This window comes from Haemaphysalis longicornis, unplaced genomic scaffold, assembly GCF_048455015.1.
Source record: "Haemaphysalis longicornis isolate Haplotype H1 unplaced genomic scaffold, Haemaphysalis longicornis Haplotype H1 scaffold_2, whole genome shotgun sequence".
Taxonomy (NCBI): domain Eukaryota; kingdom Metazoa; phylum Arthropoda; class Arachnida; order Ixodida; family Ixodidae; genus Haemaphysalis; species Haemaphysalis longicornis.
In genome coordinates, this window is record NW_027526295.1 from 156,624,636 (window position 1) to 156,652,013 (window position 27,378).

Sequence of the window (27,378 nt, forward strand, 5' to 3'; positions counted from 1 at the left end):
AACAAAGCAAATTTGATGAACCTTCTGCAGTAATATTGTTGCTTTTTTGTAGCCAAAGCCAACTTCTCAGCCTGTTCATGAGCCATGCCAAGGACAAGTGCAACGTGCCTGCCCGGTACATGACAGAACGCTCGCCCAAGCACGGCTCCCCTAGACGGTGGCGCCAGATTTCCCTCTTGTGTACATTAGTGTGAAACACTATGGTATTCTCTGAGTTGAGCCGCTGCTAGAAAGAATGTTTGCGCACTACCTGGCAATTTCTAAACGCGAGTTTCTGAGGCATATTTTTTTCCTCCTTTCCGCACTAGCGTCCTGCTCGGCTTTATGCTGAAGACAAATGCACAGCTCACAAATGTAAAAAAAAAAATACGAGCAAAGAAGCATAGGGCCTGCATAAGGAGAAAAAAGTTGACAATTCGAATGAAATGGCTTGTTTTTGTAGAACGGAACCAAGAAAATCGACAGCAATTCTCTCCCCTTTGGTGGCTAGGGTTGGCAGTCGTATATTATATGATGATACTCATTTGCTCATTTACTCATTTGCTCAAGCTGCAAAGACCAGCTTTTCCCTTCCGTTCCCTCTCGTATCGTATTCGGTACTGTAGAGAAATAAATAAATGGCTTATCTATCTATCTAGGTATTAGTATTCAGTCCTTGTCACTGCTTATCGGATTGTCTCACCGGCTGTAAAACAACAAAAAACGTGTTTAGAACCCCGAAGCTTGGGTTACGAGTCAACACACGTGATGACGCGATTATTAGGAGCTGCGGATTAATTTATGCGCCTTAAAGTTGCATGTTCTCTAATATCCACCGAACTAGTGGACGCAGGGGCATGTTTGTATTTTTCCTCCATCCATCAATACATACAGTTACCGCTACAGGGGGTCGAACCAATGACCTTGTGCGTAGTAGTAGGACCCCATAACGTTTAACCCCGTGACACGGCGAGTAAAGTGAGTATATTTTTTTTCCGTATGTGAAAAGAAGCAATGATGGCATAAACGTTTCTCAGGCTGTGTTATATACTGAACATCCGGACACGGACATGTGTGAGCAGCGTTTTGCTGGCCGCGTACCGCATCGTCATCTCGCTATAATGCAGGAACGAAGTAAGCATGCACCACTCTCACGCGGGCGGATGGAGTTTGCGCTGAAGTTCCTGCCGCGTTCGAAAATTTCGACCACTAGTGACAAAGTGCTGCTGACTTCTTTTTTTTTTTTTTTGTACGGGAAGTCGTCTTCATGCTTTACTCGGCATTGCGCCATTTCGCAACCATGTAAGCCCTATACGGATAGCAAATTTGAGTAAAATGGAACTGGAAAAATCCCATCGCACGCTCGTTACCAAATTTAGCAACACAAAAAAACTGAACTCGGAAGTAGAAGAAACGGCGACGGATCTGCCTCGCGTCAGTGAGGCAACGAGGCACAATTTCCTACACCTTTTATTTTTTTAACTGACTTGAGGCAAAAGCTTGAAGTCGTCTTTGAGAGCTCTAACGTAACATCGGAAATTTTCGGTATGTGGCACCGGAGGCATTCCTTATACTTATAATTGACCACGACGGCATCGAAGTGCATACCTCATCAATCACACCATTTTAGCCGCCGAGTCTGCCGGGAATTCTACGAAGACCGCTGCTGTACACCTCGCCTCCGGGGCCTTTTAGTTCCGTGGTGCGATGTATCATCTATCAAAATTTCTCATAGTAGGCAGGCTGACGGCAAGCTGTTACTGCCGCTGTGATGCAAAGTCGTCTAAAGCGCCTTGATGTACCGAAGGCTGGAGTAACCACTTCCGTACGATACATTCGCTTATTAGTACAGCAGACGATTATCTTAGGAGCCTAGGGTATTTAGGCGCACCATAGAGATACGCATCGAGCTAGGAGTTTGGCTCGACGATTTCGCTCAAGCGTGTACCTTTTCTCTTCAAGATTGTACTGGTGAGACACCTTTGTTTTCCCTTTGTGCGGTTCGGGAGGATACTGAACACGTCTTGCAGGCTTGTCCGCGCTTCTTTTAGGCTAGAGCAACAGCTGCAGGGTTACTTAGGGCAAGGAAGGTTCGTACAGAATACTTTTTTGGTGCACTTGGAATGATTGTGACATGTTGGTACTGGGTTTAAAAATTTTTGTGGGCTTCCTCAAACCCCTTGAATTAGAGGCCTGTTTGTGACTAGCTCCCTTTCTATTTGACCGTGCGTGTGTGTGTGTGCGCGCGTGTGCGTGCGTGCGTGCGTATGTGTGCGCCCGTGTGCGTGCGTGCGTGTGTGTGTGTGTGTTCCTCTTCCTTTTGTGTTCGCATTTAATCCTCATCACGCATTCAACTGGCTAACAAAAAGTGTAGTTGTTATCTACAGGCGACCACAGAGAGGACAGAAAACAAAAGAAAACACCAACTCGCCTAACAACCAATCCTTCTAAACTGAACTCACTACCCCTCTGAAGTAGGAAGCAAAGTGTTCACCTGTTCTGACCCTCTCTCTTTATCCCTCGAGCTCATCTCTATTTACGCCTAACGAGCTTCTCGATCTCAAAAAGACACAAAGAGCGCTACGCTCACGCTTTTCCATTGTCTATCTTCATTTTGGCGCCGTACTTTCGAATGAGTCCCTAATACGGATACGGCGTCAGAACGCCTAAATGACTACTATACCGTGCTGTGCTTCTATCGCCTGTGGTAGAGAAACGATTATTTAGGAAACTCCAGTTAATTACGCGCTTATACATGAAGACCTTTTAGCAATATAATAGCTGGAACGAAAACGTCAAGAAAGAAGGAGCGCAAAAGAGCACACAGAAGCAGAGAGCGAGAAGGAGGAGGGGGAGAAGGTGAACCTTTATTGGGAGGGAAGGCCCTTAGCCCATTTTGAGAGAAGAGGGAGGGTGTGAGGCGTTGTGGAATTGAAAGAAGTAAAAGGGGCGTATCGGACTAGGCCTGGGAAGCAACGAAGCGAGCAGAAATTCCTCGCGCCTACGACGGCCTAAAAAACCGGAGGGGTCTTTAGCGTAGGCGCTTTCAAACTTTCGCGCCCGTGGGACATGCATTCAGCAGTGCGATGCGCCCGCCGTGCAGGCACACCGCCTGCGTTCGTCTCCGTCGACTACGAGTCGGGCATGCACGCGTGGCTGCGTTCGCGGGATTTGCGCGAATTGCTCCTCTCCCGTGGTGGATCGCTCTTCTTCGCGGGATTAGGCCTAAGACTGAGGACGAGGCGGAAGCCGCGACTAGCAAAAAGGAGGGCAAGCCGATGCATCGTGGGTGGTGTGTCGCCTACCCCACAGCTGCTTCTCGTACGCTCTCGTGCAGCAGCCGGCCGTTTGCAGCTCGCTCTGCTCCGGTGTGCGAAGCGGAATAAAGCCGCGCGCTCCCCTTGAGTGCCAAAGCCTGTTCCCCAGCTTCTTCTTCTTCGCCTTTCCCAGCTTCTCGTTTGTTGTTCCGGCATTGTGTCGAGGCGGAACTGCCACGCGCTGGCCGTGATGTACGTCGTTATTTCGCCCGCTTTTCTACTTACTTCGCGCGTGCTATAGATACCTACCTCCCCGCGGTTATCGCGAAAATGTGTCAACCTGCGTAGGTGGCGGTTGACGGTATACCCCTGGGGCTTTTTTAAGGCTCGACAATCGGTTTTCTGCACAAAAAACCTAATGTGTTCCGTTTTAGGCTTCAGGAGCCGACACTGTTCCTTGGGCTTTATTTGGATATTCGTACATTTGTAGCCTGAGGTTATGCCGTTTGGGAATCAACTTGTTCTCCACAACCAGAAGTCAAATGCGCGGAAAGATAACAGCGGTTGCATTTCTTAAGGAGTTTTGTGACGACTAAAAATTATTTTGGGAGCATACCACTTTTTTTTTTTCAACGTTCACAGCTTTGTGTCAGCGGTGGGAGATGAAAAAAGAACGGTTTACTTGAAGGGGCCCTGCAGAAAAAACACGAGCTTGGTTCATTCGAAAGATTGCTTCGTTAACATCGCACTGAAACCAATTCTAACGTAAACTTCGCTCAAATAAACTACATAATTAGGAGAAAAGGGAATGGCCATGCGACCAACTAGCGCATTTCCCACAACAGAACCTATGGTGTCATATGCCCAGCTGTGCGATTGGCTGACGCCGACAAAACAAACGCAAATTAGGCAGGGCTTATAACCTTGCCGAACGAGTTATTCGCGCTTAAATTTAGGGCACGCTCTTTATAGCAGTAAGAATTGTGGGTGAACAATTAAAGTTACGAACGAACTCGTAGACACCGAAGCAGTTAGTGCGGAACTTTGCCGGCCGACATTGCCTAACACAGCCGTCGGACGCGTTGAACCTGTCTGACACAACACTGACCAACTGACATAAGCGGCACGGCTACTTACATGACCGTGTTTGTCGAGTCAAGCTTACGGTGTAGGAAACGATTAGTATGAACACTAATAAAAATACGGCAGGTATAGAAGTCCGCCCAGAAGCAAATTGCGAACACTGGCACTTCAGCGGTATTGCAGCGTCATCTATGAAGGTGGGCGATAAACAAGACAACCAAACGGCCGTCTGTGATATGGCAGCCGCCCCGGTCAGCAGGCTATCTTTAATTTTAAGGTCCTGCTCTGCATACGTCATTGTCGACGTCACGAAAAAGCACGATTTAGCAGGAGAATCTAAATTTTGGCTTAAAATGTTTAATTTCTCAATGAATAAAGCATCGTTTGCTTCCGGACACCGCTGAGGGCACTGTAAAACACTAAATCTTTCGAATAAAACAAACTTGTATTTTGTCTGCATGGCTTCTTTAAGGCGTGGTTGGTGCATGGTTAACGATGCTATAGTTTCTTCAAAACAGCTTTAAAAGGAACGCTCTGATGATAAGACTTACAATGCTCCCCCTGAATGGTCGTACTGAGAAACGGAGGCTGGAGACGGAACAATTACCGCCAGTTTCCATCACATCATGTCCATAGCTCAATGTATTCCACTGCTTCATATCATATCACATTGCATACGAACGGTGTCAAATGGCATCGCACCAGTCGGATTGTATTGCATCCCATCGGAGCACCTCACATCGCACCCCGTCGCATTCCACATCACCACATTACACACAACAAGGTAGCGGTTTTTTTACGTCATGCTTGCTAGCAGACGTCATGCTTACGTCTTCTAGCTACAAGACACGATGACAACCAGTTTTACAAGTACAGCCGATTCGTATTGACGCAGTTTCCGTGCAATTGTAGAAACGAGCAGTTGTGTTCAGTTCCGTGATACCTAGCCATAGCAGCTTACGAGTGAAGCTATCGCTCGGATGTCAATACTAAACTACACGTGGAGAATCATCGTGAATTGGTCTCCCGAGACTAGAAGAACGTCGCCCACTCGAGTAAACAGCTAAACCGTCTTCCGTTTTGCTGTTTTAACAAACGTCTGCTCTCCTTCTTCATCTGCCAATAAAAAAAAAAGAATGATTAGCGTTTTTCGAAAGTCATTATAACCACGCTCAAGAGAAAACAAACAAGGCTCTTTTCAGCCGTTCTTAGTAGATTACAGACATCGACAGTTGCAAGACAGACGTCCAGTCCCTCTACAGAGACGTCATACAGTGTGTTCCGATTCTCACAGCTCCGCACTGCATGAATCTGAACGGTGGGCTGGAAAAGTAACCGCTTTTTATTATCGTTCCGTGACCGGTTTTGCTGCCGAATCTGTAATAATTTATAGGTTTATGGCATCACTTCGGGACAAAATTCCAACACAGTAACGCAGTACTTAATAGGGTTATGTCTTTTCGTGATCTTCTCAGGTTCACTATGGTCTGCTTCAGCACATTGATCTAAAAAAAAGGACGTTCTAGCTGAGGCCGTAACTTGCTGATCTCATACGGTGTAATGGCTTTGGCTAACTTGTGTATCAGCTCTGTCGTTTGACGTGCTGACATAACAGTTCTGTGACCCGTCGGCTCTGCAGCAGGCGAGACGGTCCTATATCCATTATACGAGCAGCCTTTCTTGCCGTAGAGAAGCCCCGAGATGTCATTTCTTAACTTTCACCGCCCGGTTCGTCTGTCCACATTTTATGGATGCTATCAAAACGTGGCCGAGGAAAAAGACGGATCTTTACAGCCATATTCATCGCTTTATTCGCGCGACCCCATTTCATCCGGAGCAGTTGGAACGCTGCCGGGGCACCCGGAAATGACCGAGCCGTATAACGACGATTCGTCTTTGTTTCACAGTGCTTTTTTATTTTTGTTTACGTGTGTTTGTCGGTTTATATTCGAGAAAAACGTTGCTGTACAATACCTAGAATTTAAATAGACAACGTGTACGCGTGCCCCGCCGATTATGTTTATATCTGTGAATCCTCAGCCAAGCGTAAAAAAACTCCTAGTTCTAGACGCCATATATTTTACACATTTCCCGTTCGCGCGGATTACCCCGACTTGTGCATCAAAGACCTTTTTTTTTTCGTTCTGAGAGACCATGCATGTCGAAGATTTTGACACAAGCCTTCAATCCTTCAAATCTTTTTGTGTGTGCGTGAGTCCCGTTGACCCGCGTCCACTTGGCTACAAATTTCATCCAAAGCGAACTAGAAGATTAGAGTGCGCCAACAACTCTAAAATGCATAGGCAAAAATCATCCACCCCTCCGTCTAACCACGACGACTGTTGAACGCAAAACTTTCTCGCGGTGGATTCATTGGTTGGCCAATCTCACACTGCGAGTATCCAAAGATTGCTTGGCTTTCTTGACTGCCTACCCTTATTTCTGTGCTAATTGAACGAGCTCCTCATTTCCCATTCTGATTCGCTACATGCATAGCGAGGGTCTCTGTTCTGGCAGTCTTGGTGCCATAGGTAGCTTAAGAGGGTTCAACCCTGGTCGACCACTCTCGACATGTCGTAGATGCTCGAGTCACGGTCCAGGGGTTCACAAGAAGATCCCCTTCACCCAAAGTAGTCGGAGTGGCGCTGGCTACCACCTCCAAGCACAACATGATCCCACTCGGGGAGCATGTTTTTCTTCCATTTCTTTCTTTCGCTCAAAAAACTGCATCTGTTTCAATAACAAAATGGCCTACCACATTTTCCCCTTCACTTTGCTTGGCTTTTTTGAGTGCCTACACACACACACACACACACTTTATATATATATATATATATATATATATATATAGCAGAACAGAGAGATACGGGATGAGGGACTCGGTAAAGATACATATCAAGGTTGCAGTCGTCATTGCCAGTGCTATTCGGCTTTTTTTTTTTTTTTTTTTTTCGAAATATTTAATAGGGCCGAATGACGTGTGCTTGTCACGTTTCTTTTGATTCATTGATAAATAAGCGAAAATATAAGTCGAGAAAAAATCCGCCGTTTTCCGGGAGCGGGACTCGAACCCACATCTCCGCATAACCGGTGCGGTGCGTTAGCCATTACGCTATTTTTCTCGACTTATATTTTCGCTTATTTATCAATGAATCAAAAGAAACGTGACAAGCACACGTCATTCGGCCCTATTAAATATTTCGAAAAAAAAAAAAAAAAGCCGAATAGCACTGGCAATGACGACTGCAACCTTGATATGTATATATATATATATATATATATATATATATATATATATATATATATATATATATATATAAAGTGTGTATCTTTACCGAGTCCCTCGTCCCGTATCTCTCTGTTCTGCTACATGCATTACGAGGCACTGGCTCCAGCAGTTCGGATATGCCAATTGCTAACCCCGACCTCCGACCACGTTCTACGTGGCGGCCGCTGGGAAAGAAGACGTTCTACGTCTCCCGCGGTAGTCGAGGGGCGGCGCTAGTTGACCGGCCTCAGAGCTCTTGTAAATATAAAACCCCCGCTTTAAAGTCGAGAGAGAAGCCGCTGTGGGGATAGCGTAATGGCGAACGCACCGCACCGGTTATGCGGAGATGTGGGTTCGAGTCCCGCTCCCGGAAAAACGGCGGATTTTTTCTCGACTTATATTTTCGCTTATTTATCAATGAATCAAAGAAACGTGACAAGCACACGTCATTCGGCCCTATTTAAATATTTCGAAAAAAGCCGAATAGCACTGGCAATGACGACTGCAACGTTGATATGTATCTTTACCGAGTCCCTCGTCCCGTATCTCTCTGTTCTGCTACACACATATATATATATATATATATATATATATATATATATATATATATATATATATATATATATATTTATATATATATATATATATATATATATATATTTATATATATATATATATATATATATATATATATATATATATATATATATATATATATATATATATATATATATATATATATATATATATATATATATAAAGCTTGAAGCCTTTGGCTGCTTACACGCCGGAGCCGCCTTGACTTGACACTCAGCGACGTGCCGCAGCGTGATAAGCCTTGGTGAGAGTCCCAAAGAAAAGAGAAAGGTCCCAAAGCACATAGAGTCCACTGCGGCTGCGCACAGCGAGGCGGAAGGTGGCTGCAGAGTGGGTGCTGTGAGCCAACTCACTACCGAGATAACGAGACCCACAAGCTCGGCAAACGCTAGACGAGGGTCTCTGCTGAACAGGCCTTTCTAAGTGCTGTATTCAGGTCAAAATGCCTCATGGATATCGAAGGCATGGAGTGGGCACTGAACGGGAAGGAAGACAGAAGAAGTTAACCGCCATGGTTGTCTTGTTAGTGTTAGAATGAACGCCCCCAATGTCGTACTCCACAATCGAAAGGCGTCCGCTGTGTCGAGCCCTTCCTCGGAGCGCGCCTATGATTTCGTTCTTGTACGGAAGGCGAGTACAAAGCCCCTCTCCATTCCGGCGTTGCCCTCTGTTCGTATCTTTTCCATTTCCGTTCACTCATCCTATCCCGTATCGCCGCCCCCATAACGGAGCGGAGACACGTTCGGCTGTGTTCGCTCGCTTTCGCCGCCACCTCTTTGCAATGGTTCGTGAACTCGTGCGGGTCGAAATGGAGTCAGTTAAGGTTAGATTAGCTCGGTGATGGCTTCGGTGCATTGCTGGAGTATCAATGTTAATAGGGCAATCGCAAAATGCAGAGGCAGGGTTTCAGAAGGTTTTGTTTAATTTTCGCATGGCTGGCAGTGAACACCATTAGTGGTGTCTTTTTTTCTTCCTCAGTGCATTTCTTATTTTCTTGGATAATATGTGCGTCAGTCGGATCTACTGATATGGAGAGGAGGCGCCGCTGTGATTTGATCTGCCGCCCTATCGACCAGCGCCGAGCGTCACCATTATCTGTCTTCTTCTCCCGCAACGCTTTCAGAATTTGCTCCGAAGCATTTCGGCGTCGAGTTTCTTCAAGGCAAGCACTGTTTCCGTACCAATCGATCCACTGGGGTCTTGTGCTCGCGTTATATACCTCTGCACCGAGACTTCAGTTTAATCTTCATCTGTCAGAAGCGAGAGTTAGCGACACCTTTATTTGTTCACTGTAAAAGGTAACGAACGATGGTAAACAATTCTGATTTATCTTGTTATTACCCCCCAGTAAATACGAAAAATCTTAAGGTGTACTGCAGCGGAAAAAAAAAGAAAATTGAAAAGTGTCGTTTAAAAGTGTTTACTGAATTTGAAGTCTGAAACTTTGGCTGTAATGTTAGCGCTTTTTGTTTATTTCCGTGCATTATAAGCCCTTTTTTTAATAGCCTGCACGGATACAGCCGCAATGAAATTAATAGAGTGATGATAATGGCTGTTCTCGTGCGCTCTTTTGGCCGCGTTCAAGAAGTAATGGCTCCTCATAATTGTACTATTCCCCGTAGCCCCACAATGCACAATCTCTTTCTAAACATCAAGACTAACTGACTAATTGGAAAGTCTGTCGTTGGGTTCATTTTCTGTGCTTTCTTTCTTCCTCCGAAGAAAGAGAGAGAGGGGGGGGGGGGCAACAGTGGATTAGTTCGCTGTACAGTCATTGAAGCTAGTTAGAATTCACACCTCCTCCGTGCTTTTTCTTCGTTCATGTGAATGGCAACAGCAGACGTCCCTCAATCATTGCCCTGTCAAGTTCAGACGAATGTGTTCTTCGCACTCGTCCAATTTTCACACTTGTTATTGCTCCGGGACTAAGAACATTTCTGTTCGCCTGTTCACAGATGCTCCAGGCTGTCACAGCAGGTTAACTGTAAAGAAGGGAGGGAGCGTTGGGAGAGGGGGGGGGGAACTACGCGGAAGATAGATATACGTTGGAGAAATACATTGAAGTATGCACTTCGTGCACTCAGCTACAATTTATTCCGTAATTGCGTTTTATAAAATCTAAGTAATGGTATTCATCCGTTCTATCCATATAGTGCAGCCTTGGTACAGGGATAATTCATCCATAAAACACCACTGTTTTGTCAAATTTGCAAGATATAGACATTTCCCAGTTTCTCTTTTTTTTTTATTTTTACTCCCGCACGCGTGTCACTAGTAATAGCAACGCGTGCACAAAGTCCTTGTCACTCTAAACGCAGAAACCATCGCAGGGATACGCCCGAGATGGGAATGCCCGCATAGGCCGGTTCATAAAATAAGAACAGTCACACAGCAAACCTATTCAAAAGCAATTACTTATTCGCAAGGCTTAAAAATTGAAATGGCAATTTCTCATCATCGTTTAGTTCAGGTCCGGTTCATCCGAAGGCATGCAGGCCACTTCCAAGACTCCTGCGAACTGCCGGGTAAACGCTCCCCTGGAAGGGAAGTTTAGCACTTACGATGCCAGCGCTCCCGTTTAGGTAAAGTCGTCCCGTGCCGCATGCATCCAGTTATCATTTCTGCGCAGTTATATGGTCACAGAATCATACTTGCAGAAGAATTGAGGCCACCAGCTTCTCCCGCAGCCAGACCGGAGAGAAATGGGGACGCATTATGACAGAATCTAATACCAAGCATTCTTTTTTTAAACCAGAGCAGGAAGGCGAATGCGGTGTGGACGTCGCTGGCGTCTAGAAGAGCCCCCGAAATTTTCTGTTCACTCGAAATTGATCGAGCACAAGCACCGCCGCCTCAAAGCGCCCGAATGTCCGCGAAGTCCATGAAAGAGAAGAGTCCCCATCTCTCCCGTTACTTTGTCTCTATAGTTTTAGTTCTTTCCCATTATTATGCGGACCTTGTGACGCTGCTATGCTAATGTCCTCGTCTCCCGCTCGTATCGTAAAGGGTCCGAGCGGAGCGATCCGTAGAGATCACTCTTCATCAGCGACGTTCCCTCCTCTTTAACTCGCTTAGCCTAGAAACTCTCGGCTAGTATGCATCTATGTCACGTGAGCGGCGCTCTTTTGAGGCTTGCGTCTATGGCGCTTCAAACACGCATAATTTTATTTCACTCGGTGCGTACTCCCCCCTTCTTTCCCCCCACCACTTTCGACATTTTTTAAAAGCGTGTTCCAGATCACGCGCATATCGGCCAGATTTTCCGAGCATGTTTCATAGTTTTCCTTTGCATTCCCTTCCCCGCAATGCGCGGAGCCGAGATTTATGGGTTGGGTCGCCAACCTCAGTAAAATTTGGGACGTCTTTCGCATCTTGACTCCTTGGACAGTTTGTTGTTTTTGTTTTTGTTTTTCGCGCCTGTCCAAATAATTGCTAGAAATGTTTATAATTTACAGCCTCGCCAAGTGGGGCGACAAGTAGCGTTGCGCGGAACTGCGCGAACTCCTACGACAGTTTGCAAACACAAACTTGGCCGTCGTTCAGATGTCTTCAAGGGAAGGGTGCAAGACTGTTTAAGCTCGCCCCACCTTTGGGGTAGGCGGACTCGTGAAAAACACATCTATGTCCTCTAGGCTGGGGGGAAAGGGGGGAGGAAGACTGATTTAACTTGAACCGGGAAAACAAAATTAAGAACACGGTGGTCTCCGGAAAGAAGTGAGCCGAGACATAATCAGTGAAGCGGTGTAGGAAGGAAATTACAAACAAACAATGGTGAGCAGTTGAATGGTAGTGGGGAGAAAAAGAGTGCATTCCAACAGTTTCCACAGCAGCCTCGATAACAAACCGCCGCTCCATGAAAACGCTCAGCCCTCCAAAACTAGACCACACACACAAATGCGCGTGCGTATAAAGGCAAGAAGAAGCAGTGTCTCTTGAAAGCCTGAAACGAGTAGTTCCGAGTTGTTTTCTTGAGACGTTTTTGAAAGCATTGAAAGAATGAAAGATTTGAGGCAATAACGGCGTAGTTACACGCCTTTATTTATTTATTTATTTTGGCGCCGTAGCACTGTTGTTTCAGGAGTCTGGAGTTCTAGCAGTGCGCCATCATGACCGCTAATTATTGTTTTCACATTCTGGGTACTCACGTTTCCAGTGTAAAACGAGAGATCAAACTTTAAGCGCGGATTTTTCCAAAATCCCGTCATACCGTATTGAAATGAGCTGCCAAACAAATCTGCCCGGCCTATATAAATTTATTTCGGCTTCATTACATGTACCTTTGACGTACAAGGTACGTACATTTGTTTTCCGTGTTTCGTATCATGTGAAACACTTTCAAATCTCCCCTGGTGCGCCGATCGCGCCCTTGATGTCCCTATATAGTAACGCTAACTTTATTCCGGCGGTGCCAGCACACCCTTTAGCCAATAGGTTTCTGTACAATGAGGCTAAAATTTCTTTTGAGGAAGCGAGAACTCCACTCCCGTCGTCATGGCTTGCGGCTTCTATCGAGCTGGAACATTCGAATCGAGCGGCGGCTGTATACATAACCCCGCCTGAGTGCTAAAACGTCAGAGTACTCGAAATTTCTAGCACAATGGCGATGCTTCGCCTGAATTGATGTAGCACATAACCCCAAGTTGGAATTAAAACGATGTTCGATGGGCGTCCACACAGGTATCCTCGAACAACGCGGCTCCCCCGAGACCTTGTACCTGCATTTAGTTCACCTTAGTCATACCTGTCGTCGTGTCTGTTCAAATAGCTAGAACAGACCGTCACGTCGTCCACCTTAAGCAACCTGCACGCAACGTCTCGTTTGAAGCCAGGGTGTTGTGGCTTGGTTCCAGCGTTCAGACACGTTCCGCGGGGAACCCGAGTAGATGAGCGCAGAAGCTGAAGTCGAAACGGCATTTATTGCCATAATTTGAAGAGTTCCATAAGGAAAGGCCGCCCTCACTGTTCGTCCAAGTCGGCGCGGAGATTTTGTAATAAACCTCGCTTGGACGATTATCGCTTGAACAACTTCTTTCCCCGAAATAGACGTTTTAATCCCACATCATTTTCAAACGTTATATGAACCGAATGCTGACACGTTTCACCTATATAATGTACGCGGGATAAGCATTTGGGAGGGCCCCTTTTTTTCGCGGCGGGGCTATGTGACTACTGATTCACCTCACGTGTTTTGAATAAACGCGGGGAATTTTTCTTCGCCAATGATTTGCATTGTGCACGCGGGAGTACCCGGTCACCAGTGTTGGTCTTTCAAAGCTCAGAACTGCAATCGATGATCGCAAATTCAAATATTCGGCATATAACTTTACTACTGTTCATAGACTGACCAAACTGGCGTCGTAACAAAAGTAGTACACTTTGCGCAATACTTCAGTGCACTTTGTAGATCGTACTCTTTGCCTGAAGTGTCATGACACTTCGCATATCGTACAAAAGGCTAAATGTTGATCTTGGTTTCTACCTCTTGCTGTTTAGCTCATTCCAGTCGGGTTCATTTTCAGTCGGACAAACATTATAGCTCGAGCCTCCCATTGAAGCATGCATGCATACATGAAGCTCTGCCGTGTAGTATACGTTGCGTGCTCCCAAACTGTTGCACTTGATTATTATCGTATTGTGTGCAAACACGAACGAAGTTGTTTATTTCCGCTCGTTCGGTCTCTCTCTGTCGCCCGCAGGACCTATGCCGCCAGCGGATGGCCGCCAAGAGCCACGAGAGCGGCGCCGAGCCCGTGCACGTTGCCACGCAGTCCCCCAAGCGAGTCAGCAGTCTGTCCCAGAGCGAACCGTCCCAGCCCGGCTCCAGGTCGTCGACGTCTTCCTGGTGAGTGGGCTGTAACTAGTCCCTGCTCCGACGAGACGCACCGCCGCCTGTTCCATTTATTCGCTTCGTGCACTTCCCTTCACTCAACTTCAATCAATCAATCAATCAATCAATCAATCAATCAATCAATCAATCAATCAATCAATCAATCAATCAATCAATCAATCAAGCAAGCAAGCAAGCAAGCAAGCAATTAATTAATTATCAATTGATCAATCGATGCTTGTTTCAATCAATCAATCAATCGGTCAGTCACTGTCAACGAGTCAATCAGTCAATTGATCAATCGGGCATTATTTAACCGTCACTTAGTCACACTCTCAGTCAATCAATCATCAGCACAATCAATTACGCACAAATCAGTCGGTCACTCTCTCAGTCTATCAATCAACATCGATCGGTCAATCAACCGATTAAGCAATCAAAGTCATTTATTCTCTTACAGAGATGCATTTTTGTAGGAGACAATCAAACACTGTGATAATATAAAAACAAACAAAAAAAAGGGCGAATCGTGAACGTTACGCCACCGACGTGACGAACGACACGCGCGTACTACGGACGTCTGTCTCCCACACTTCAGTACGCCGTTCGAGATCACTGTGGCTTTTGCTGTACGTGCTAATATGCAGCGTTTACTTTGTGATCGAAAAGCAAGCGTGAGTACATCGACGATACGCTAACACGATGCTTTATTTTATGAACCGGATCTATTTTAAGCCCTGTTACCTCTTTCGGGGGAACGCAGCGAATTAACGAAAAAAAAATGGGGGTGGGAGAGGGACGAAATGTCAAGCCAGCACATTTTCCGTCGCAATTTTTGTTGGTAGTAGTAACGGAGCGTCACATCTCTCGGCGGGAAGATTCAGTTTCGCCCAATTGCACAACGCGAGGGTACATTCGTAAGCGGCGCGACAAAACCGCGGGCACGAACCGGCGGGCCTTCAGCCCGGCGCGCATTCATTTCCGCGATTTGCATTCCGTTTCCGTGTCCCCTTATCGAACGGAGCCAGATTCGCGATTTACCGCGACGAACACTTCCCCCGCCACCCTAACCTATTCGTTCAAGTGTTCGCGAAGTGCTCCCTTTCTATTAGTTTCCATCCATTTCGTATTCAACAGCAGCCTATACATAGTATACATCAAGCTCTCGAAACTCGCGCGTTTCCAAGCCGCAGGCCATACGACGCTGCAACTATGGTCCCTGCAACTGTTACATCCCTCTTTGCTTGTTCCACAATTTGTTCGCTTTCGTTCGTTCGTGAAGCAGCACCCGTGCGAGGGAGTCCCTACATTGCGCAGCGCCGAAGTACGGACAAGAAACAATTAATGGCGGAAAGAGAAATGGCGGCAAAAGCTGAGCCGCGCTCGCGGCGAGGGTGTGTCGCGCGTCAGCAGTTTCGCGTTAGCCTCGTTAGTCGGACGTTTCGCTACACCAGCAGCGCAGCAGCGCTCGACACAACGAAAGCTTTGCTAGCCGCGCAAGCGGCGCTGGTAAGAAACTGCGTGCGCGCATGCACGCCCGCCCGTTGGCGTCGCACAAATGGAGACGCAAATGGGCGACGACGACAATCCAAACAAATGGCTTCTTCCCCGCGCTCTTCTTCCGAGTGCCACAACTGGGTGCGGGAAGCAAGCCTCACCACGGCGCGGCGGCGGGCGTTTCCGATTTTTCGACTCGCTCCGCGCTTTTCCCGCAAGCCCTCGCGGCAGTTCTTTCTGCCGCCGCCTTCTAGCTGCGGCTCAACCTCCGAGCTGCCTCGCCCGACCGCAAGGTCTTACCTCATTCTGCGAACGAGAGATAGAGAGAAAGGTGGAGAGAGGGAGAGATAGTTGCTCCGCAAAAACGGTTGCAGCATGCAGCAACCGGCGCTTTTCTCTGCGTTTCGGGGCTCGTTCTGCTGCCGCGGTTCCGCAATTAAAATAAAATAATTGCGGCCGGCGAACAGCAGCAGCGGGAGCTGGGTTCCGCGGCGGGTACTTTGAAAGAAAATAAGCCCGAAGACGCTGCTGCTGCTTCCGCCGCCAGCTCTCCCCGAAAAGGAAATACCAGCAACACGCGGGGAGCGGAGGGGAAGCGCGGAGGAGCGGCGGCGGCGGCGCGTCGGGTAAGCGGGACCGCTTTGGAGCGATGCTGGCCGTCTTTTAATTATGCATGCGGGCCGCCGGATTTGCGTTAAAAGTTGCAACGGAAACGAGTGTTAAAGGCATTGCCGCAGCAGCAGCAGCAGCGGCAGGCGCAGAGCGGCGGCGCCTATGCGGGTTCCGAGAGAGGGCCCTGCACGGCGAGAGGTTTGAGAGGCCAGAGCGGGCGGCGTGCGAACGTGGTCGAGAGCTCGGCTACGGAGGCGACAACGCGTTTTCTGAATAATTGGGGAGGTGAAAGCCCGAGTTTCGCCCTTTTCTCCCAGTTTTTATGTTTCCTGTCGTTAGCAGGAGGCGCCTGGGGCATTGATTAAAACGGGCTGTGCGGAGGTGCCAACGCGACGTGTAGGCGCGACCACTACAGTGGCGTCCCTTCCTTTCCCTGTGCCATTAGAGGCATGTATTCAGTGCGGTGCGGAGGAGTTCGAGTATCTACTCGGCCGTTACGAGGTACTCCTGAAGTAACAAGGTTGAAGTGGAAGAAGAGAGCGTAGAGAAGAGAAACGCCGCTGAGAGGTAAGAAAGAAAAAAAAAATGTTTCGACCACCTTCTGGATCGCGAGGCACCTCCGAAGCTGATCCACTCGCCGTCAGATCGTGCAGATTGAGCGTTATGAGGGATTGAGATCGAATAAGTACTACCGTTGATACCAGACAGCCATTGACGACAGCGGGGAGATTTTGAAAAATATTTTCTAGAAATTTAGAAGGTTTGGAACTTTTTTTTTTGGTTTTTTGGAGATTTTGGCAAATTTTGAAAAGCATGCGGAACTATTCCTGGTGCATTTTCCTCCTCCTGACTGTAGGGCCTGAATTTGATGCAAATTACGTAAAGTTCACGGACTCCAACTCAAGACGCAGTCTTAGGTAGCTCTATCCATCATGAACGGTATCTCTCGCACTCAAATGGACACTTTCCAGTACCGTACCGACACTGAGGAAGCTGTTGCGCTCGTTGCATGGTTTGCCAGGCGAGATGCGTCATCGGGTCTTATTACACCGGCCCTAGTATAAATTTATTGTAGGGTTTAACGCGCCGACGCAACGCAGGCGATGAGGCGCGCCGTAGTGGAGGGCTCGGGATCAATTTTGACCACCTGGGGATCTTTAACGTGCACCGAAATCTCGTACACACGGGCGTTTTCGCTTTTCGCCTCCATCAGAAAAGCGGCCGCCGCGGCCAAGAATCGAACCCGCGTCCCCTTGCTCAGCAGCACTACGCGCCTTAGCCACTGAGCCACCACGGCGGGCCCTAGTAGAAATTACCGCGCACGTTTTCGTATTTATTACTGCGCTCGCTGAGTTACGCCAGCAGTACTTGCAACGTAATCTTTTTTTTTTTTTTTTTTTTTACCGGCTCACACTTGGCTTGCCCGATTCTGAGGTGCGCTTGATGGGATCCAAGATAACGGGAGCTACAGCATGCTAAACTGTCGCATCTAGCGCGAGCTCTCGAAAATAGGAGAGGTCATTTCATCACGTTTTCTGGCAGGCTCAATGGACGATAGACGGGGCCATTTTTGTACTTACCGGTAGACTGTGGCTGGACGCGATCTGGAGAAACTTGCTGCTAACGGCTCACACTGTTAAAAATTACTGCGTGCTCTACTTGAGCTGGCGCGTACCTGCGCTAAGAGAAAAGAAATTCTAGGAACCAAAGCGGGTGCCTTCAATTACTCAGTTATTAAGAGTCGCTTTAAAAGTCCTCCAGATTAAGCATTCGCTGTTTAGTGCGCCACGCTGCTCGACTCCCTCATTTCATACTCTCCTGGCACCTGAGCTCGCGACCTAATCCAACGTTGACCTTAGAACTTCTGTCGTAGTGCGCTTGCGACAAAAAAAAAAAAAAAAAAAAAAACGATACAGTGTACTCAAGTTGAAAAAATGAACGAAAAAAGAACACCCTCAACACGCCCAAGATTCAGCTCCCCCTGTTAAGCATAGGATGACGAGCAGTATGCGAGCATACGATTCTTCGCCTGCGCTAAGACTCGCGCAAGCCTCCCCTAAAACACTTCATCTCGGCAGCGTTTAGAAAGCAATACAAACCGGGTGCGCTGGGGGAAAAGTTTGGAAGTTGCACTTGAAGGGGGTAAATCGCCTGCAGAGCTTACACGCGCGCACTTCGCAGCAGCGCTGTTATAAAGCAGGCGCATTCGCGGAGGGACTTGCACGGGGATTGTCCTCCCGCCACCGTCGCCGAGGGAGGAACGGGTTCGTGGGGAAGCGGAGGCGAAAGCGGCGGCGGTGCTCGAGTACGGCCGTTCTTTGTACGCCTCCTTCTCCAACTAGCGTAGTTTTGCGCGGGAAGGAGGGGGCGAAGTGCTCGCGGACGCCTTCGCGGCTTAACGATATTCGGGCTGCATCGCCGCGCTTCGCCTAATCGTCGACTGTTTTCCCTTCCCTCTTCCTCTCCCTTGCCTCCCGCCATTCTTTTTGCTCTTCTTTCCTCTCCCCGGCCTCAAAGGAAGAAGTGCCGAATGCGACGCACCATTAGTGCCCACTCCGGCGGGATAATTACGACGGAACGACGGCGAGGCGGCGCTGGTGTTACAACCCCTTCGCCCCTCTCCCCCCTTCCCGAAGCCGTCCGTATATCTCTCTCTTTCCTCTCCCCCTCTCTCCTCTTCCCGCTAGCGGCCCTTTCTTCGTGTGCAACGGTGCTTCCTCGGAGCGCGCAAGACCATGTGAATCGGAGCAAATGCTTCCTCTTTGCAGGAAGTGAAACAGTAGGGAGGTGGGGAGAAGGAGGAGGAGTGGGGGATTTGCGGAGCAGCCACCGCCGCGGTACGAATGAAACGGTGGGAGAAACGAGCCGTCTTGATTGGCAGGAGCTGTTAGTCGACTGTCACTCAGGACGGCGGAGCATGCTGTGCGAAACTTTTTGCTCCCGCGAGAGGAGGGTTGAGGGAAGGCGACGTAAGAGGCAGGTTTCTGCCGAGTTAGGCCTCATTCACACAGCCGTCACCTTCTCCGTCACGCCACCGTCACGTCAAAAAAGAAACCGCGACGGAGACGTAACGGAGCAGAGTTCGTACTAGCGTTCGTCAGAGTACAGGGTCGTTTGCCTAGTGACCAGTTTAGCCTAAATTGAGCGTGCTTAATCTGAAAAGTAAAGAAAGTGTCGTGATGTGTACGATACAAGGTGACTATAATTGCTTTAATGCAAAAAGAAATAATGGCTTAGATTTTTGCGTGTGCTCACTTTACGATAAATTTAGCCGTAAAAATTTAGGTTTTCCGATTGGCTGGTTTACCGCCGGGCGTGGTCCCGTCGGGTTGACGGGACGGAAACGTACAGCTCGGCTTCCCGTCGCCATCGCACCGTCTTCGGCGAGAAATCGCCCAAGAAACCATCGTCCATGATGAAAGATGGTGACATGACGGGGTGAAACACGGCTCTGTGAATGATGCCTTACTTTGGCAGAAGGCACCAGTACTATAACGTTACCTCTACTTGTCTGTCGGAACATTCGGGGGTACAGCGGTTCATCGCTTCAGAAGCGGGCCTAGTGAGTTCTTAATTCGGGAATTGTTCGTGTCTTATCGCCGGGTATCGAAGGACTAGGGTATAGGTTTGATTGCTTTATTTGACGCGTTTTAAACGCTGCCTCTAGGCCTATAGCTCAATTTCAATGACGTGACCAAGAAAAGAGATATTGGGCTCAATTAAGTGCTTACTACACTTACCTCAAAAACGAGCAAGTTGGAAAGCACAACCGGTATTCAGGATGTTTGCTCGCTAATAACGTAGAAGGTGATTTTTTTTTTAAATTGGATATTCTTCATTATGGGCGAATATAAACGTTTCATCGCGATACATGGCGCGGCAAGTCTGGTATTCATCATGGCCCAGCCTTGTAGCGGTGTTTTGGTGCTGAGTGGCATATAACCTTTCCGTTATGTTCATAACGTCATCCATGCTGCGCGTAATCATGCCTCTTTCGTCTCTACGTGCATTCTATACTTGCCAATGGCAATTTTTTTTAGTTGCCTTTAAGCTTCTGCCTTTGGTTGTGTTGTTGTTTCGATCTTTGCCATGTTGTAGGCACGAATATTAACGCTTTTGTTTCTATTGATGTATCTTGACATCTCCGCCAATCCTATTTGTCCTTCGTTCGTTACTATCGCAGATTGCTGCGTTCCTCAATCAGTTCCTTCATTTTCTGATTTCTGAGATAGGTCATTAGTTTAGGTTCCACATTCTCTCCCCGCTACATCTACCACTGACCATGTGACTACGATAGTTAGGTTTTCATTCAGTATGTCTGTGTTATCCTCTTTTCCTGTTCAGACCTCAATTTGTTCAGAAACATTATTGTAAATTATTTCGCTCCGTCTCTTATTGACTGCAAGTCGGGCTACCTTGTTATTGACGGTTTCATCCTGTACCTCTTCAGATCTAGCATTATTTTGGTCGTCACCAACGTGTGGTCACTGCTTATTGTGCCTATTGCACATAGTGCCCTTATTGCTCCTTCCCTATTGCACTTCAACATCCTCTGCTGTGTTGACACTTAGGATGAATAAAGAAAAAAAAAAAAAACAACCAGCGCAAGAAAGACAAGGACGAGGAAGGCTACAAACTTGAAGTGATGTCGAAGAAGTCAGTATTGCCTAGTCCCTGGTGGGACGAAGAATGTTGATTGATTGATTGATTGTGGGGTTTAAAGGGACACTGAAGTTATTTGCAAACATTGCGGGATTACGAGCGGAAATTGTAGTCTGGAGTCCCTAGGCCTTGTTTCGGCCACTCTGAGCGCGTTTACGCGAATTTATTTAGTAGAAAAATCAATTGGAAAATACGGTCCTCCTCTCTGCACCCTCGCCCATTTTCTGTGGCTTTTCGGGTGACGTCAGGAGGAGATGAGCTGGCAATTGGCTGCGCTACTGCACGGCTCCCCGGCCTTCAGACAGAGTCAGTCGGCCCAGCGTTTAGTCTGCCGGCCGCCGACGGGTCGTCGCAATTCGTTCGCTCACTTGAAACGAAGCCAGGACACGTTTGTGAATGGTAGAATCTGCCTTTCTTTACTTGGTTAGTTTGTACACTGTATAAAGCTTCAAGTCAAGGTCGCTTCACACAAGCGCTGCACAAGCTCACATGCGGCGCTTCGCTGACTGGTACGCCAGCAGGAAAACCGAAGGCCACTTGAAGGCGGGAGAAGAGTCAACGAAGTCAATATAGGTACTAAGTAAATAAAATCAACTGGTACTTTTACCGTACAGCGTAAAACTAGGGTGCAGGAAGCACTTTTTTGCGCTGGGCGAACAAGGACAGCAGTCAGCAGCACGACAATACATCTGCGAACGCTTTTCCGGCTAAGGATTGCAATTGCTAGACTTGCGATATTGTAGAAACTTGGGGACGCTTACTGCACGAGCGAATACAACAAATAGTTACCTAAGCTGCTTGAAATGCTAAAACTAAATAAAAGTGTAAACTAGTTATACATTATATATCTTATATTTCCAAGGCCAGCAGTGCTTGCCCGTGGCCGAGTGGTCTGGAGCGGTAGTACTGCTTTGCAAGTCACGAGTTCGAATCCCCCAGGGCGCATTATTTTTTTTATAAGTTGACTATTTCGTTTGCGGCCGATGTTTTCTATACTGAGTTCACCTTTTTTTTTTTTTTGGGGGGGGGGGGGGGGGGCGTAACGTTCACTGTTCCATGAACTAGTTCACAGAACGCGCGCAGGCTGACACTGACGCGCTTACGAGTTCTTGTTGGCGTGCTGTTGCCATAAGCACCGACGGCTTGCGGGCAGTGGGCACAGGCCAGAATCAACAGACCCTTCTCCTGGTGCGAACATGCTTTTTACGATACAGGCATGAGTGAGGCAAGCTCCAAATATGGGGAAAAGCACATGACATTTGAGCGTCTGCGGCGACGCGGAGGGCGTTCATCCACTGCGTAGGCCTCGGCTAGTGATTGCTACGATTCGAAGCAGTCCTGGGAGGCTTATTTTATGCATTTTACAGCCGACAACATGGCAGAAGCGCGGTACGACGATTACTGAGATATCGAGAATGCCCATCCAACGATGCCGTCGGATGTCAAGCATGTTGTTTTACGGAACCGTAACCGAAACTTGTTTGAGTGCTAACCTTGGATATAGTCCAATCACGGTGCGTCTACTCCCGTCGTCACAGCCTTTAGTTGGTGCAGCCGCCGCAAATCACGCATGGTAGTTTTTCTTCTTTCGCGCTTTGTAAGTTAATTACCGACTTGTACGTCAACCGGATAAATGATGAAAAGTGTGCTAATTTGAGCCAGTCTACGCAGTCTAAGCAAAAACGGGAGCTTGACAAATTCACTTCAGTGTCCCTTAAACGCGCCGACACAACGCAGGTGATGATAGATAGATAGATAGAAGCAACTTTATTGTAGTCGCCTGCAGAGCGACACCACCATTAAATGGCGCCGCGACGCGGGCCCCTACGTCTTCTCAGCGGGTGGTCTTTACTTGACTACGGCGCGTGCTACTCCCGCGTTCGGTCGCCCTTGGGGCAACGTCCCGGCGGTTTCGCTCGGCCTTTGTCTTTCAAGAGCCGCCGAGACCTGCTGGACGGCCCAGGTTTGGATTTCTTGGTCGTAGCACTACGCAGGTGATGAGGCGCGCCCGAAGAATGTTCGCGCAGCTTTAGATGGAGAGAGGCGGCCTGGAAGAAACTTTGCCACAACCTATCCCCACTTAACTGGTGCAACTACAAATATTTTTCAGCGGTATTCAAACGCGCTGTTTCCAATGCTAAACAGAATTATGACACAGATCGATCTTTGTGTCTCTCCAAGCCTAACAATAAGCGTATGCTTTTTCGCTTTCTTCGATCGCGGAAAGCAGTACCCTATCCAGATAATACAGACTGTGGTGCTATCTCCAGGTGAACCCTCAGAGTCACTAGAGTCGCTTGCTGATGGGCTTCAAGCTCGTTTTTCATCTGCTTTAGCGATGCCCTTTACTCCGCCAGACGTGGTAGACGACTTCATAGAGGTAACGCTCTGAGAGCTCGCTGACGTCATGACTAAATTGGCTGCTGCAGCTCCTGTCCCAGATGGAATCACTACTGAAATGCTGGAACTAATATTTGATGAGGCTCCCAATCGTTTACTTAACATGATTAATTATTCTATTAGACATGTTAGACATGCATAGATCCCCGATGTCTGGCGTCTCGCCAGAATACTTCCTGTACTTAAGAGTGCTGGTCAGGGCCTCTTGATTGAAAACGTCAGGCCTATCGCGTTGACATTTAACGTGGTTAAATTAATCGAGCGGATCTTGCAGCAGCGCATAATGCAATTTGTGTCCAGTTCTAGAATCTTTAGCCCGAGACAAATTGGTTTCCGCCATGAGTGTTCGATTTGGAGTGCGCATGTGGACCTTGAAAGCCGGATTAAACTAGCCCATCGCACTAACCAGTTTGCGGCTCTAGTTACCCTAGATGTAGCAAAAGCTATTGATAGCGTCGAATACCCTGTGTTGTTGTCTCGGTTACAAGTCTTAAACTTCCCAAGGTATATCATAGCTTGGATTTGTGAATTTCTGAGATACAGGCAGTACAGTTGTGTAAAATTTAACGTTACTTCCTCACAGCAGCCACAGTCTAGGGGCGTACCGCAAGGGGCGGTCCTTTCCCATGTTCTTTTTAACATCCTTGTAAGCGCTATTCCGGTGCTTTCCGGTGTCTCTACATGTGTATATGCCGACTATATTGCGTTTTTTGCATGAGCACCTGACATTCAATCACTTTACGGTTTAATGCAGTCATATCTGAACATTATTTCCTCCTGGTTGGACAGTATGTCTCCCTATGAATGTCAAGAAATGTTCCTTCTTAGTTGTTAACATTACTCTCAGTTACCGACAGCGCATAATTCATCAGGTTCCTTCTTTGAAGTACCTTGGGATAATATACACCAGTGAGCTTGACTGGAACCCCCATATAGCCCTCATAGAGGCCAAAGGTGCAGGTGCTGTTGGGATGTTGAGGAGCTCAGTCATAGAAAGAAGGGCATGCGCAGAGAGACCCTCCTTATGATATGCAGAATGTACGTTCGCCCCATTTTATTAGAGTTTGGGTGTGTGCTATTCGCTGGGTCCGCGTCGTATAAGCTACATCGTCTGGTTATTATGGAGCGCCAGGCTCTTCGCTGCTGCTTAGGGTTACCTAAGAATGCAGCTAATGCAGTAGTCTACTTGGAAGCGCGCGTTCCTCCTCTGCCTAATAGGTTCCGGATACTCACTGTGGAAACTTTTCTGAGAGCTTATAGCTCTGAGGTGAACAGGGAGCAGTTTGTCTTTATTGCTGAAGCAGATGCGTTTCTGGTGCACCAATGGCCCAGATCTTTATGTCCGCAAAGCACTTTGGTACATAGCTTCCTTTCTCCATTGGGTGTAGCAATAAATCAGGTTATTATATATACGGACAGGAGTTCTCCTCTTTCTATCAATTTCCGGAACATTTTTCCCGAAAAGGCTAAACTGTTATCAGCCTGACTGCTCAATCGTCTTCTCGAAGATTATTTGGCCTCCATGCAGCCAGGTGCTATATTATATACAGATGCCTGTCAACGAGAAGAAAAATTTGGTACAGGTATAGTTTCCCCTTCCCTTAACTGGTCCTTTTCGGTTCGTCTGGTTAATTTTATCCCCATATTCTTCGCGGAATTCCTGGCAATTGTCCTGGCACTACGAAAGCTGGATGTATCAATTACATCTCCAATCATTATTTCAGATTTTTTCTCTGTATGCTTACCCTTTCTTCCCATAAAGACACTCCCCTACTGCGGAAGTTTCGGTCACTCGTGCCACCTCATTTCACTGAAATTAACCTTCTTTGGGTTCCTGGTCATGTGGGGACCACATTCAACGAGACCGCCGACTCTCTACCAAGGATTGCACTTTCTGGGCCTGCAGTAGACGTCATAGAGCCGACACCATTAATAACCGCTGCAAGGTACCGTAGGATGCTGAAACGCCAACAACAGCAAGAATAGATTTTATTGTCATTAATAGATTTTAATCATCTTAAATTCTCATGGAAACCTGAATGGTGCTCTTCACGCAATTACAGCCCTACGTTGTCGAGTACCCCAGTTAAATAGGTACTTACACAGGTCTCGTCTGACCCGCCGCGGTGGCTCAGTGGCTAAGGCGTTGCGCTGCTGAGCACGAGGTCGCGGGCTCGATTCCCGGCCGCGGCGGCCGCTTTTCTGATGGAGGCGAAAAGCAAAAACGCCCGTGTGTACGAGATTTCGGCGCACGATAAAGATCCCCAGGTGGTCAAAATTAATCCGGAGCCCTCCACTACGGCGCGCCTCATCGCCTGCGTTGCGTCGGCGCGTTAAACCCTACAATCAATCAGGTTTCGTCTGGCCCCAACAGCTCTGTGCAGCTATTGCAACGAAGACGAGTCTGTAGAACACTACCTCTTGACATGTCGACGTTTTTCACGATTCAGACGTCAGTCCCTGGAGGTGCCGCTTTGCAGTTTGGGGATATCCCTAACAGTGCCGGCTATGCTATCGTTCGGGGCATCCGAAACAGGGTTCTGCCACTGGGGTGTATGCTCTGCCCTCCTGCGCTACATTAAAAATTCCAATAGATTCACTTTATGATTCCGATTCGTCACCCTCGCCTTGATTTTCCAGTTTTTTTTACTCTTTCCAACCGGTCTAAATTATTTTTTATAAGCGTCTCGTGATTAGATCAGAATTCCGTTCATTTTAACCATCCTCTGTTGATTGGCCGATCCCCTGATTGGGTATGTGCCATATCTAAAGGCGCAACAACAACAACAACAACAACAACCAGCGCTGTAGCCTCCCGCATCACCTTCCTCCTCCTCATCTATCTTGCGCTGGTTGTATTTTTTTTTATTACGAACCCGAACCAACTCGCCCAACTTGCCATCTGGGTACTTAGGATGAAATCAATGTTATTTTTCCTCGAGTCTTGTCCACGTCTGTTTCGTATTCTTTAGCTTGTGGAAGTGGAAGGGCGCACTCATTATCATCAGAGCATTCATTGTCATCAGTAAAGACGCGCTTTTTTGTCATTAAACATGGCGTTCTGGCGTCAAAAACAGGCAAAGAAAACAACGTTTTAGGCCTCCAACTTCATTTAGATGACTCAACTTCATTTATACAACTTAATTTTAGACCTATGCTTTGTATAATACATAGAAAATGTAGTAATGACTTCGCTTTGGGCTATTTCTCTATTCCGATTGTGCTGTTATGCTCAAATTTGTGAACAGACGTGTTATTGTGTACGCTGTAAATCGGGTGGCTGAGGCCCCTGTCAGGTCACGTCCGCCTTTAGTCTCAACCTCCCCTTGGTTTTGCCAAGAAATAAAAATCAAAATCAAATACTCAAATACTCAAATAAATATAAGCACCATGAGCTTTTACATAAATGCAAATAATTTCAAGCGAAGACCTGCGCGACCTGTGTCTACGATAGGAAAACCAAAAAGGTTCTTCCCTAAGCTGGCAGAAAGGCGCTAACAGTTGAACCTGGACGTTGAATTTTCGCGTAAAACTGCTGCACTTATGACGATCAGTTGACTTAATTCAACGTCCGCACTGCTCAGATCCTTGTTCAATGCCCACTGTCACTCGCTCGAGCGTCGCATATAGTGGCACGCGTAAAAAATCATGCTTGAAAGATTGGGAATACTGATTAAAAAGCGCCACTTGATGTGTGCCTGGCGCTGTGAAGTAGCGACACAACAAAAACAGACACAAATAATAAACGCAAGAGCAAGACACACGGCGATTTATCAAGAAATCAACATGCTCCTACATGAGGGCACTTAGGTACAACCCTAGCAGTTTTCTCATGTACAATGATATTATACGAATTGTTCAGGCGAGACGTTTGTACACTGCTAAATATGCTTCAACACATTCCAAGAGCATTTAAAAAAAAAGGGCTTTCAGCAACCAAACAGATTTTTCATGGAAGAGCATGTTTTAGAGCCCGTCCGCAGCGTGAATTTTAAGTCGTAAGAAAATGCAGCTGCAGAGTGATGTCTCGCCGCTGGCTCTTCAATATCGGAGTGATCTGATAACAAATGCGTGCTCGATGCTCAATCATTACGTTGAAATTGGAGTTGGATTTCAGTACGCCTCTAGAAACGAGGGTGCTATTGCAGATATTTCAAGAAACTTGTTTGAAGAGCACGCCGAACGTAATGTAATAA

At 47.3% G+C, this 27,378-nt stretch overlaps 1 protein-coding gene across 1 annotated transcript in view; it reads left to right on the plus strand.

Annotated features, from left to right (window-relative positions):
- Positions 1 to 27,378, plus strand: part of Ia-2 (tyrosine phosphatase IA-2) — a gene marked incomplete in the record, with an annotated part of 628,737 nt that overhangs the window by 535,933 nt on the left and 65,426 nt on the right. Inside the window, 1 exon segment of the mRNA XM_077698486.1 lies at positions 13,881 to 14,026. Coding sequence (XP_077554612.1) covers positions 13,881 to 14,026 — 146 coding nt within the window.